This window comes from Cygnus atratus, chromosome 2 (assembly GCF_013377495.2).
Source record: "Cygnus atratus isolate AKBS03 ecotype Queensland, Australia chromosome 2, CAtr_DNAZoo_HiC_assembly, whole genome shotgun sequence".
Taxonomy (NCBI): Eukaryota; Metazoa; Chordata; class Aves; order Anseriformes; family Anatidae; genus Cygnus; species Cygnus atratus.
In genome coordinates, this window is record NC_066363.1 from 143,862,248 (window position 1) to 143,876,901 (window position 14,654).

General features: G+C 34.6%; 1 protein-coding gene across 3 annotated transcripts in view; it reads right to left on the reverse strand.

Annotated features, from left to right (window-relative positions):
• CSMD3 (CUB and Sushi multiple domains 3) overlaps positions 1 to 14,654 on the reverse strand; it is a 710,218-nt gene that overhangs the window by 201,620 nt on the left and 493,944 nt on the right. For all 3 annotated transcript variants that reach the window (XM_035546237.1, XM_035546236.1, XM_035546235.1), the window contains 3 exons: positions 7,837 to 8,028; positions 4,159 to 4,297; positions 1,209 to 1,396 (listed from right to left, as the gene is read on the reverse strand). In XM_035546237.1, coding sequence (XP_035402130.1) covers positions 1,209 to 1,396; positions 4,159 to 4,297; positions 7,837 to 8,028 — 519 coding nt within the window. The remainder of the gene's footprint in view (positions 1 to 1,208; positions 1,397 to 4,158; positions 4,298 to 7,836; positions 8,029 to 14,654) is intronic.

The following is a 14,654-nucleotide window of genomic DNA, read 5'->3' on the forward strand; positions in this document are numbered from 1 at the left end:
GATTGTTGTATGAGAGAAACCCTTTAATTCCATGAGACAAGAATGTATTCAACAGCACAACAGAAAAAAGATTGGTCCTTTTGAAAAATCAATAGAGTTGCTTGTTCTTAAAAAGTTCTTCATCCCTATACTACTTTCTATATCACTCCCATCTTCATTTATCATTTATCATTCTTCAATGTAATTGAGAAGCAAGAAGAAATATTTTAAAGTGATGTGGAACAGTGCATACACCTGGGTTTACCATCAACATGTTGAAGAGCTACTTTTAACATACTAGGACCAGATCATATTGTGAAGACAATTTTCTTTAGCTACATAGAATCCAAAGGCTTTAGCAAAGTAAAAGGACACTTTGTGGGTTTGCCAAAGTAAAAAAATTCACCAAAGTAACATATTTTCACCTTGTATACCTTCACCTTTACTAATTTCTTTCAGAATAAATCAAAAAGAAAATCAGTCAAAAGAGGTTAGTCTGTATTGCCACTGTTCTAGCAATATCCGTGTTTTCCCTCTGGTTGTCTTTACAGATTATTGGATATTTTTTCTATTCACTTTATAATGAATATTTCTGTTTCTTGAGTCACACAGAGAATTTTGAAAGGTTGTACTGATTATGACTTTTACAAGCCTGTATTTTCCTGTTTATTGTGTTATGACCTCAGAGATTTCTGTCTGAGATATGTAGATGGATGTATCATACAAAAGTCTACCTCTAAATTTTCACTATTGGTCTTCTAGCTTCTAGGACACAATTTCATTTGACAGGAATCATAAATTCAAATATTTCAATATGCCCTACTATAAAGGAAAAATAAAAACTAATTATATTCTGGAAAAAAAAAAAAAGTGCTCTAAAGTTTTTTCACTGTATCAATATTTTTGAAACATTTAAACCAATGTCTTTTTTTTTTTTTTCGAGTCATGCATTTAACATTATTGGGTATCAGCTAAATTAAATCATATATCAGAGGTTCTGACTTAAATTAGTATGTTTATGTTATGTTTTGTACATATAGATATGAATACATGTACATATATAAATTTATGTACATATACATATAGATATGTGTACATATACACATTATCATAGCTATAGACAAAACCAATATATTTCTAGGAAGACATCTATGAAAAATTAAAGCAGATTAAACTTTACACTAATAGTTCAAACATTTTAAATAGAAAACAAAAGTGATTTTATTTACCTTTGTATTCCAGGTGGAATCCAGTGAAACTAACAGACCCATCACTCCGAAAAGCCAAATGCATGGTATTTGAACTGCTTTCTATCCTCTCTGGAAGCTTGCTATCTTGAAAGCTTCCAATTAGTGGGCTATTACTATCTGGCCCATCATAGATATAAAGAAAATCATAATTTGGTTCTATACTGAAACTGTAGAAGAAAAAAGAGAAATATTAGATAAAATATGCTTTGTATAACATTTTCACTCTAATCAGCTTGTCAGAATAATGGTTTGTATAAGTATTCTTATTAGCTGTGTTTTAATTGGGAAAAAAAAAAAAAACAGAAACACTATATTGGTCTCTCTGAACCATTGTTTTTCTGCTAGTCAGGAAAAAGAATGTAAAATTTCAAAATAGAAAAAAAATGATTATTGACAATATTTCTGAACCTTAAGACAAATAAACAACTTGGATCAGGAACAAATCAAAAAACAATAAATAACAGGAACCCTTGGCAGAAATGCTTTACAATATAATGTAGTCAGCATTAGAGTAGATAGTACACAGCCCAGATAGTATGCAGTTCAGTCAGACTGAATACTTTCATATACCCAAGGGATGATCCTCCATTAACCCTGTTAAGAAATGGTGAGAAATATTTTGCCCATCATCAGTGTAGCTGAAAAGGTCTAGTATTGAAACCTTTCTTTTGGACTTAAGTTTTGTTGTTGTTGTTTTTTGTTTAATTTAATTAATTTAGTTAATTAAGTTATTATAATTAATTCACTTAATTTTGACAGTTTTGAACTTAATTTTAACCAAGGGCAGAGGGTTAACCACATTTGCTTGTAAGATTGTCTGTGTAGAAAGAAGGTAAAGCAAAAGATTTGTAGTAAAAGAATGAAGATAACCGCTAGAAATATTTTGTCTCTAGTTGCTAGCAGGTCCTGATAAAATAAATGTAGAAATTAAAGACCTGATCCAGCCTCTTCAGTGAAAATACTTTTTCTAACTTTTGGACTATTTCCAAAATATTTCCTTACAAAAGAAATACCAAATTCAATAGCTTTGATTTTTAAAGTACAGTAGTTGGTGTCTGAGTTTAGAAGAAGTAGCTGGAATAAGTTCCACTCAAGAGTCACATTTAACAATACTAAACAGATATTTTTTTTTTAATCCAAAGTTTTGCTCATATAGAAATTTTGTTGTTGTTGTTGTTTTGCTTTTCACTCACTCTGGAACAGTCTGCGTGTCATTAGTGAGGCAAGTCTCAGTAAGCATATGATCTACTTTGACCAAGACTGAACTTGTCAGTTTCTGTCAGGAATCACAGTAATTGTCCAGATTTTAAGAATGACCTGTCAGTAACTGGGATCTATATAGAGTCTTCACATACAATACTGGATTGCACTGTAAAATACTGTTTTTATCCTAAACCTTAGGGTCTCCTATAAATAAATGTAGAATAGAAAGAGCAAATGGTACTTAGGTACCTTCTTAGGTACTTTGAGCTCATGATATTTCACAAAGGTAAAATAAATATATATATATATTTACAAGTGCTAAAGTCCAATATAAAAAATGTTTAGCAAGTTAAAGCATTCTGAAATCTCTAAGCAAATAGTTAACTTATTAATTAAATACATATTTTTGAGCGATTAATTTTCTAGGAAGGAATACTTTGTCATATTTTGTCAATGCATCATCATTGCAATAGTGAAATGCAATTTTTAAATGTATTATATTGAATAATATCAGAAATTACTGTCTTCACAATGAATAATTTAGTTTGCATTCTGATGTCTGAATCATTTACCTGAACATGAAACATAGCTCACCGAATGCTTTTGTAAATGCTTTTGTAAATGAAATGACTTTGTCTAGACTAGTCAAACATAATGGAATAAAAGGTTTCCATGGTGCAACATAGTTGGCATGTAATATTATAAAAGTAAATATCAAATATATTTATCAGCAAAGCACATACTATAGCAGCAAATACAGCAGCAAATAAACAGCTATATGACCAACATCACTAAAGAGTCATCACATTATCACTGATCAGAACAACAAAGCCAGTGTTATACAACATTCAGCATAAGTAGAGCTTAAATTTGATGGGACATTACAAATACAAATTTTGTGTGACATTACCATATGTCACTATTGGGATGCATATTTTTCACACACAGTAAACATGCATATTAACTTACTTTATGGGTTACACACAATGCACAGATGAGAAGTTCCTGCGAATTCTATTAGCTCAATTTAATGTTGCATTGTAATAAAGGGAAATTGATCTTGGAGGTCTTTTCCAGCCTTTATGAGTCTATGATTCTATTTATGGACATGGTTTAGTGGCTGATATTGGTGGTAGGGGGATGGTTGGACCAGATGATCTTGGAGGTCTTTTCCAACCTTTATGATTCTATGATTCTATGAAATGCTAAAGCTGTTCCGTTTAATAACCAGAACAATGTGAAATATCCTATTGTTCATGAAATGATAGAGGTTACACTGATAAATACATAATATAAAAAAAACTACATTTAAACACCACTTTTGATATTTTTTCTTTAATATCAGATGAATGTCTCACACATAATGCAATGTGTCAATCATTGAAGACTTTCCTGATGGACTGGGGAGTATTCAGAGTAACTCCACATCACCTTCTCAGGAACAGAATCTCAGTAAATTCATCACTATCCCCTTCCACATTAGTCAGGGTAAACTGAGGAACTGAGGGTTCTTTAACTGAAGAGGAGCAATGAGCTGCCAAGCTACATCTCTGTGTGCAGTGAATATCTTAATACCTTTGATGAGACTGCTAACATAGATAACAATCACTAATCACACTGATAGTTAAATTAAATATACCCGATGTTATACTACAGCGCTCTGAACATCTGCCACTAGTAAAGTTACAGACATGATTTTTAAAATTATGAGCAAGTAGCACTTTACCTGATAAATGCTAATGATATAACATAGTCATTATTAACAGTGATAGTCCAGTCACAGTCTCTGCTGTGGGGATAAGGATGAGGGAAGTTCGGTGAAAGTATAAAACCTGATGAGCCAGTCAAGTTTCCTCCACAGGGAGCTGTGAATAAAAACAAATTGGAATTGAGGAAAGAACGTAAGAGAAAAAGAAGCAACTATCAGCAATCTGTTCACCAACATTTAATGTCCCCTAAAAGTTAAACAAGAAACAACCGAAGTATCTACAGGGCTTTAACAGAAACAAAAGCTGAATTCACATTTCTCCTTAGACAAATACTAATAACACTAAGTAAAGCACTTGGTTTTGAACTCGGTGTCCTTTACTTTGTTTCTGTAACACTACGTGGAGGCTTTTCTGAAAACACTGTGAACTTCAGACATGTTCTAACTGCAGACATAAAAAACATGACTGGATAAGCTTTTCACTTCTTGTTACAGGCATTCTAAAAGAAGATTTTAAGGTTATGAAATATGATTTACGTACACTGATAATGCAACTACCTGCATTTTCACCATACAGAACCGATTAGTAATTCAGATCAAGACCGATAATATAAAAATTCAATAAATATAAAAATCAACAACAAAAAAAATCTAGTAATTGCAACTTGCACATTCAATGATAATGAAATTAACCCCCTCATCCTGTCATTATCTGATTAAGCAAAGAATCGCTCTCCGTCTTTTTTTATAAGTCCCCTTTAAGTAGAGAAAAGTTACAATGAGGTCACCCCGGAGCCTTTTCTTCTGCAGGCTGAACAGCCCCAGCTCGCTCAGCCTGTCTTCATAGGAGAGGTACTCCAGCCCCTTGATCATATTTGTGGTCCTCCTCTGGACCCTCTCCTATGAAGTTAGGCTATCAATACCTAAAGGGTTCTTATAAAAAGGATGGAGAAGGACTCTTTACTCAGGTAGATAGTGATTGGACAAGGGGGAATGATTTTAAACTAAAAGAGGAGAGATTTTGATTAGAGGTTAGAAGGAAATTTTTCACTCAGAGGGTGGTGAGGCACTGGAACAGGTTGCCCAGAGAAACTGTGGATGCCCCATCCCTGGAAGTGTCCAAAGTCAGGTGGGATAGGGCTTTGAGCAACCTGATCTAGTGGGTGGTGCCCCTGCCTGTGGCAGAGGGGTTGAAACTAGATGATCTTTGAGGCCCCTTCCAACCTTTCCATTGTATGATTCTATGATTCTGTGAAACATTAATCTTCAACTTCAAAATATCTCCTGGGTAGAATTTTCCCAGATGCAGCAGTTTCAGATTTTGTTTTGCTTTTAAACTCATTAGATAGTAAGTTGAGAAAGTCAACATCACCTAATGAAAAATGTCATTAGACAATGTTGCCTCTTTCAGTTTACCATGTACTCTAAAGCTGTTTGAAGACTTTCTTTCTATGTATGATTGAATAAAATTCATATGTGTTTCAGAATCTATCACTCTCTAAATTAGATGTGTAAAACATTTTTGTTAAGTGTAATAACTTTGTTTTTAACTGAGAGGAGACCAGCTCTTAATACTAAGCTTAAAAGGCACCTATCATTTATAGTATTAGACGCAAGACAAATACTGAATACTATAATAACCCATCCAGAAAGAAAGGCAAATGACAATCTACTAGAAAAAAAATAATATATTTTTAAATGTATTACACAAAGAAAACTAGATGTAGATTATGTCATCCTTTCTTCACAAACCTCTCTGTAGACATAGTGGTAAGCCAGCACTGTACCAGACAGTCTGTATGATCTTAGTATTCACTGTTGTTATGGGAAGTACTTTTTTTTTTTTTTTTTTTAATCTAAAACCTAAGTAATCTTTATGGAAGGCAACAAAGTACTACTCCAGAATGTTCCAGCTTTTTCCACTGAAATCAGAGAATCATTAAGGTTGGAAAAGACCTTCAAGATCCTCTAGTCCAACCGTCCACCTACCAAGCAATATTACCCACTAAATCATGTATCTAAATACCACATCTACCCTTTCCTTAAACACCCCCAGGGACAATGTCTCTACCACTTCCCTGGGCAACCTGTTCCAATGCTTAACTACTCTTTCTGAGAAGAATTTTTTCCTAATTTCCAACCTGAACCTCCCCTGCTGCAATTTGAGGCCATTCCCTCTTGTCCTATCGCTAGTTACCTGGGAAAAGAAGCCACGGCTCTCCACCTCGACACAGTCTCCTTTCATAGTTGTAGAGAGCAATGAGGTCTTCCCTGAGCCTCCTCTTCTCCAGACTAAACAACCCCAGTTCCCTCAGCCGCTCCTCACAGGACTTGTGTTCATAGCCCTTCTCTCGACACATTTCAGGGCCTTAATGTCATTCTTGTACTGAGGTGCCTAAAACTGAACACAGTACTCAAGGTGCAGCCTCACCAGACCTGAGTACAGGGGAACAATCACGTCCCTGGTCCTGCTGGCTACACTATTTCTGATACAAACCAGGATGCCGTTGGCCTCCCTGGCCACCTGGGCACATTGCTGGCTCATGTTCAGCTGAGAATCAACCAATACCCCAAGATCTTTCTCCTCTGCACAGTTTTCGAGCCACACTCACCCAAGCCTGTAGCATTGCATGAGTTTGTTGTGGCCAGAGTGCATGACCTGGCACTTAGCCATGTTGAACCTCATCCCATTGGCCCATTGATCCAGCCTGTCCAGGTCCCTCTGCAGGGCCTTACTATCCTCTGGCAGATTGACACTTCCCTCCAACTTGGTGTCATCTGCAAATTTACTGAGGGTGCACTCAATTCCCTCATCCAAATCATCAATAAAGATATTAAACATATATAAAAATACATATTAGCAAAAGAAATTAAATACATATTGTTATTAGTTGCTTTCATTTTATTTAATGAGATATTAAATATATTTATATCACCTCAAATATATATAACTGCTGCCAGATCTTCAAAAAAGCATGTATGTCCTTGAAGTTTACTTGCCCCATATCAGTTGGAAGTATATATTTTTTCTGAGATCAGTAATAGTGATTAGGATTTGCCCCAGAAGAAGTTATTGGAAGGTTATTATCTATTTATATACTGTTGTAATTTCTTATTTTTCATCATGATTCAGCTAACCAAGTTAAATGCTTTCAAAATCCATTTAATATGAACTATGTTAATCAGAATAGTATTAGAGACTGAGACAGTATTTCCAGAAATAAATGGTATAATATTTCTTTGTAAATTAATTAAGACTGACACAGTAATGGTAATGTACCATCTTCTAATTATTTCCTGTAGCATATTACTTTAGCCCTTGCATAATTTTACCTTATCTATAAAAGTTCTCGGTGATGTGCCCTTACATATGGGCGTGTGAATTTTAACCATATCCTCAACAGTTATCACCATTCTTTAATTTTTAAAGCAAAGCTAACAGTGAAATTGACACTGATTTTCTTTCTTTCTCACAGATCATCAAACTATAAATAATACGGCCTTGAAAGGGAAAGGATAACAACTATCACACTAACAACTAAAGAGGAAAGATTCTGTTAATTCCCGTCAAAGTTTTACACAGAATAAATAACAAATATGCATTTGTTTCCTCCAATAAAATTTCTAGAGCAGTAAGATTAATTACACCAGAATTTCAAAATTTTGGAAAGCATTCTTTGATTGTTTTCTGCATACCTATACAGACTGGTGGGTTGGGCTGCCAGAAGTACCGATTTTCTACCTGAATGCAGGTTATTCTCTCATCTCCTTGCAACTCATATCCAGGGTCACACTGAAAAATCACAGTGTCTCCAGGTTCTCTTCCATCCCCATTTCTAGTTCCATTCATAGGGACACCAGGATCACGGCAGGCAGTAGCTACAGAGCCTATCAGAGAAGAGGAAAAAATAAAATAAAATAAAATAAAATAAAATAAAATAAAATAAAATAAAATAGTCAGCTTTTCAATCCGTGTTTGTCACATCACATTTTTCTAATCAGGTAGCTCTGCAAATTCAAATTTTTCCTACTGACTTCTAAAAATTTGAGAAATCATCCAAAAATATATGGGCAACAGTATGCAGCTTTTATAAAACTATTTTTTTTTGCCATGTTTTAATTATTTAAGGTGTCTAATGTTTATTTAATCTTTTTTTTTGGACAGATTCTGTGAAACATTGAAATTTGTAAAAAGGAAAGTAGAAGACTTAGTAGCACCCTGGACACTCAGCACTACTAACTAAGAGGAATTTTTAATAGAAATAACAGAAAGTAGACTAAGACCCTCAGATTATCCAAACAAGCCATGCTTACATACATCTTAAATTCTCCATAATCCTTTACTTCTTAAATCTATGTACTGTGTAACACCTAGTTGCAAATTTGTAAGTGAATCTCATTCATTTTATACTTACACCCTTGCACATGAAATATCTACTGTGCTAGGCTTTTGCAACACTATTAAAGAAATCACTTACACATAAGTATACATGGACATAGTCTGAGAGAAGATATTTATACCTGATACATAAATACAGATTATTCCTGTGGCCCAAACAGAATCACAATGAGAAGTTATTTATAGATTTATAGATATTCTCCCAAGTTTTAACATATTACGATCAACATACTATTTAATGTTATGCAGCTAAATATGAAAGTTTAAGTGAAAAGTAAGCACATTGATGTTTTTTAAAGTAAATATTTCCTACTTACATTATAGAACTGCAACATGCTATATGCACTATGAATAAATAACAAATGTCAGGGTGGCATGTGGAAGCAAACCCACTGACCTCAGCAATCTCCATAACATAAATACAAGGTAGCAGGACTAGGAATCAGTTCTGATACCCTCTTTCTGGGGAGCTAATATGAGCAGACAGCAATATATTCTTCTGAAATGTGGGGGGTTTATACATTTACCATATTCCTGAAGAAGATATGTTGGTCTAAATTTATTACTTCCCTTAAAGAAAAAAAATAAATCTATACTCAAAAATAAATAAATAAACAAAATGTTATGGGCTTTCTTGTGGTGTTGTTTTCCATGTAAGAAGTCCTGAGTAAATAAAAATAAATAAAATTAAAATAAAATAAAATAATAAAATAAAATAAAATAATAAAATCTACTCTCAACAGAAATTAGGGAAAAATTTCCTCCATATTTCTCAAAGATTAAATAAACATTTCTTTGAAATGCAAACTGGTGATAACAAATGAAAGATTTATTTTTATTTTTTATTTTTTTAATATAATCATGACAGTTTTTAAAAGTTTTGCCTCAGACACAATGACCAGGTGTGGTGGTTTTACCTTGCTAGGCAGCCGAACTCCACCACAACCACTCTCTAACTCCCCCTCCTCAGAAGAGAAGGGGAAGAAGAAAAGGAAAGAAACAACTCATAGGTTGAGATAAGGATAATTTAATTAAAGGAAAAATAATTATTAAGGGAAAATTATTATTAATTAAATAATTTAACTAAAGGGAAAAGGGAAAGTGGAAAAGGAAAAATAAATAAATAAATAAATAAAAAGCAAAGGCCATGTGGAACATGTGGAAGTGCAGGGGAAATACATTACTCTCTACTTCCCACAAACGAGCAATACTTGACCATGTCCTTGAAGCAGGGCCTCAACACATGGTAGGCATGGTTCGGGAGGACAGACATTTTCACAACGAGAGCCCACCCCTCCCCTCTTCTTCCTTTTCCCACCTTTTATTGCTGAGTGTGACACCACATGGTATGGAATATCCCTTTGGTTGGTTTAGGTCAGCTGCCCGGTGATGTTCCTTCCTCACCCCTTGCCCACCCCCCAGCCTGCTGGCGCTAGGGGTGTTAGAGGGAGTCCTGATGCAGTGCCAGCACTGCTCAGCAGTAGGCACAGCCCTGGTGTGAGCACAGCACTGCATGGGCTGTTGCAGGAAAAGTTAACTCCATCCCAGCCAGACCAAGTACACCAGGACTCCTGTTTATATCTTTAAATGAGCTACTGATTTCTAATTTAAACTATATTAGTAAAATATGGAATTACTAGATTTCACTGTGTTATACTAGTAGATCTTGCAAATGCAGCATGCAACAGAATAAGATACTGGAGCTAAATCACAATATCACTTCAATATTGTTCAACACCTTCGCTAACTACATGGACAATGGGACAGACTGATCTCTTGCCAAGTTTCCAGACACTAAGGGATCAGTTGATATGCAGGGCTGCTATGCAGAGAGACCTCAGCTAGTTGGAGAAACGGCCTGAAAGAAACTTCATAAAATACTGTGTTTGGGATTTTTGATGATAACACACTGTTGTTTTTAGTTGTTGCAGAGCTGTGCTTATTACACAAAGCCAAAGACTTTCCATCTTCTCGTGCTGCCTTGCCAGCGAGGACACTGGGGGTGCACCAGGAGCTGGGAGGGGACACAGCCAGGACAGCTGGCCCAGACTGGCCAAAGGTATGCCCCACACCATCATGCTCAGCAATAAAAGATGGTGAAAGAAGGAGGAAACGGGTGTGGAGAGGAAGTTTGGAGTGATGGCATTTGTCTTCCCAAGAAACCATTATGTGTGATGAGCCCTGCTTTCCTGGGAGTGGCTGGATGCCTTCCTGCCAATGGGAAGTATGGAATTAATCCCTCGTTTTGTTGTGCTTGCATGTGCAGCTTCTGCTTGAGCTAGAAAACTGTCCCTGTCTCACCCCATGAGTTCTCAAACTTCTACCTTTCTGATTCTCTCCCTCATCCCACCTGGGGAGAGGGAGTGAGTGGCTGTGTGGTCCTCAGTTGCCTGCTGGGGTTAAATTACAGCATGTTACGTCCAACCCTGGAGATATTCAAGGCCCTAAGCAGTATGATCTATTTGACTCTGCTGTGATCAAGCAGTTGGACTAGAGGTCTCCAGAGGTCCTTTAAAACATTGAGAATTCATATTAAATACAGAGACTTCATTTAAAAATAAAAAAGACTGCTTTAAAACTGATTTCTGCATTACAGTATTAGAATGCAAAAGACAGATGCCCTGCATCCACAGCAGAAGCAGATAAATTGCTATTAAGTCTGGATTTTAGGCTTTTAAGTACTCCATCTCTGAAAATCAAATCCTCATTTTTCAGAGTTTGTTAGGTAATTTGCAAGGCTTTATTAATGGTATCAATTCTAATTGAAGGATTTATGAAGTAATCTGACAGACAAGGTGAGCTCTTATTTTAGAATCAACCATTAATGTCATACACAGATTCTCAATAGGTTGCATAGAATAAGTTAATATATTTTCAATGCAAAAGAAAAAAAAAAAGTGAGAGAGGGAAAGAACCCAGCATGACATTAAATATCATAGGATTCATGAAGCTACATATTCGTTTTTACTTTCTCATAAATAATTAGTCTTAATTTGTCTAAAATCTGTGGAAAATATTACTCACTTTCTCTGTTAAAGTCATTCTTTAAAGAGTCCACTTAAGAGAGGAAAAAATCTCCATATTTCATTACATGATTTGTGATTTACTTATTCATATAGTTGTATGACATTATGTTCAATATTATCTGCAGGATAATAATGGCAGTGAGGACTTCTTAGTGCAACTATATTGTTGAGTTACAAAGCTACTAACTTGAATAGTTAGAATAACTGTCTCAGTCTGGGAATGTGATTGGGCAAAATTGGATAAAATCCGTGGATAGGTATTAACATTGGACAAGTCTAGTAAAGATAAGGTTTTGACACATCTCTTGCTGCTCTAAATGTTTACTCTATATAAAGTCATCTAGACGTTTTTGTTAAGAGCAAGCACTCCAATCAGTTTTAAATACGGCACATCCATTTCAAAATATATACACCTATACATAGCATTTCTACAAATGTAAGTCACAGATCTGGATACAAAATTTCAGCTGTCATTTTGATTTGATAATACACAAAGTCGTGATAGTAGCAGAGGTTTATATTTTTTAGTAGAAGTAACTCAGGATTATAAAAATCCTAAAAAGGACATTTTCATCTACAGTTCTTTAAGTCTTTAAAGTTCCTTCCCTTTAAATCACGTTAAAAAAGAATATAGTAGGAAAAGGTATCCAAAAACCTTTCCACACTTTTGCAGTGAGATTGAAGTGTAAATTAATTATTCTCTTAGGGTATTTCTGACAACCACATATGTTTCTTTGTGAGAGTATGTTTAAATTCAACTTACTTCATTAGGAGTGGGATTCATTTAACTTCATTTTGGCCATGCAACAATGAAGTGTCTTGTTTTTCAGATTCCCTATACAGACACTATAACAAGGGAGAAACATCTATTTCTGTCGCAGACATTTAAATTCTAATGCGACAGAATGGAAGGGAATATAAGGTCAATCTTTTTCCACTCAGAGAAAAATCCTATATGAACGGTTTACATTAGAAATCTAACCTTTACCCCAAGAATATATTTGTTACAATGTTTTACTTTGATCCACATTACATCATATATTTGCCTTAAAAGGAGATGGAAGTGATGTGGGTTTTTTTTGGTGGTTCTGTTTGTTTGTTTTAAAACAAATCAAATTGTCAGAAAAATAATTTTCAAATACAGAAATATCTTTTTGGGTAGACAAAGGTAAAAAATTGTGCTACAAGAAAAAAACAGAAAAGGAAAATCTCAGTACTGTATATAGTTATAACACCACCACATTTCTTGAGAGCTAACATATACTAATATTCAATTCAAATGGAATTTCTTAATTCCATCTTTCTGTAATGTCTGCTCTAGTCTTTGGTTTCTATTTCATGTGCCTGACTCTAGCCCATCATTACTACTGTTTAAAACTGTGATTTGTTCATTTGTTTGAGAGAGGGTCTGTATTATCAGTCTTGATAGGTTATTTTCTGTATCGTATTCTCTACTCTCTCTTTGCCTCTTCATTCTGCTTTTTTATTAATTAATTTATTTATTTTTCATAATCTTTCTTCAGCTTATTTTTCTCTCTTTTGAAGTGTATCAACTCCTTTACTTTTGAAATAGATATTCCAGTAGAAGAGCTGATCTCCACCCCCATTAGATGTTCAATCACTACCATCACCATTTCTCATGAATATTTGTCGAGTAAGCAGGAACAATGAAGTCCTGTATAACTCTGCTATCATACCTGCAATGCAGTCTTGAAAGCTTTCTGCAAAATAAATGGAACCAGCTATCACAATTTCATTATTATTCATATGTAGGATCTAAAGTACTTTGTGATATATGAAATAGATAGCTAATTTAAGAAAATAATAGATTGATTTTTCATTTTGTCATTGTAGAATTGTCATTGTTATCATTGTAAACTCAGCATTACAAAAAATCTCTTAATGTCACATCGTCTTGAATACCTCATGACGTATGATTTGTAAATGTAACAGATTAAAGTGCAATAAACTACATCTTAGCTGGGAAAAATACATACTTCAAAAGCTCTCTATTACCTAGTACACAGCACAACAGGTGCAAGAACAACAGGGTTTAGCATAAACTTGTGTGGGGTCACTTGAGAGCCTTGTTTCCTAATAAAAATACAGAAATGTTCAAAAATAATTTATTCTATTTTTAGACAGTTGGAATAATTACACTGTAATTAAGTCAATAGATCAAGTGCTAGATTCAGAGCTCAAAGAGATAGTTCCTGATCAAGAACTCCAGATTCATGGTGGGGTTGAATGAAACTTGATGCTCAGTAGATTACCAATTAGGGGACACATTAGACATACAGAGTTTGCATATCTACATGGTCGGGATGGCAAAAGTGTTTCAACAATAGCATTTCATTTTTCAGAACTGAGTGTGTTTTGGAATCCTCTTATAGAGCTGCGAAGCCATTAAAACAACATTCAGTTGTATCCAGAAAGACTTACAAACGCAGATCTGTCTACAGATTTTGTTGATGTGGAGTATAAAAGCATTTTGATACATCTGTTTATTAATAAGGCACCAATGTACATTTAAACGATAAAATAAAGTATTATAAATTGATCATTCCTGCTGCAGAAAAGATCAAATTAATGCCAAGGTCCAAAGGTTTCTGATAATTCATGAGCCCAAGCAGTTTGATATGTGACTAATGTCCCAACATGACAGCTCTATACTATATGCAGGAATACTGTGAAACACAGCAGCAAAACAGTGATAAGGCAGTAACAGATTCCACTGATGCTGGGATCAATATAATAAACCTCTGGATTTCTTACAGTGATTTCTAAATTTAGTCTTATAATTCATGCCAAGTCTAATAGCAGTAAAGACTCTGAATACCAACCCTGAGACAAAATTACTTCTTCATTTTGATTAATTTGCAAATGTCTTCCGGACAGAAAAGAAAGGGTAAATTTTGTTTATCTGATTATTAATTAATTTATTTATAACTCCAGAGCACAAGACCAGGGCAGAAGCTGTAAGTTTTCTAAGTTTCTAGCTTTTCTGAGCCCACAGCATGTCAAAACAAAACAAAAACTTATTTAAATCAACATATTCCTCTAAACTCCTATCACCTTAAATAAGGCTT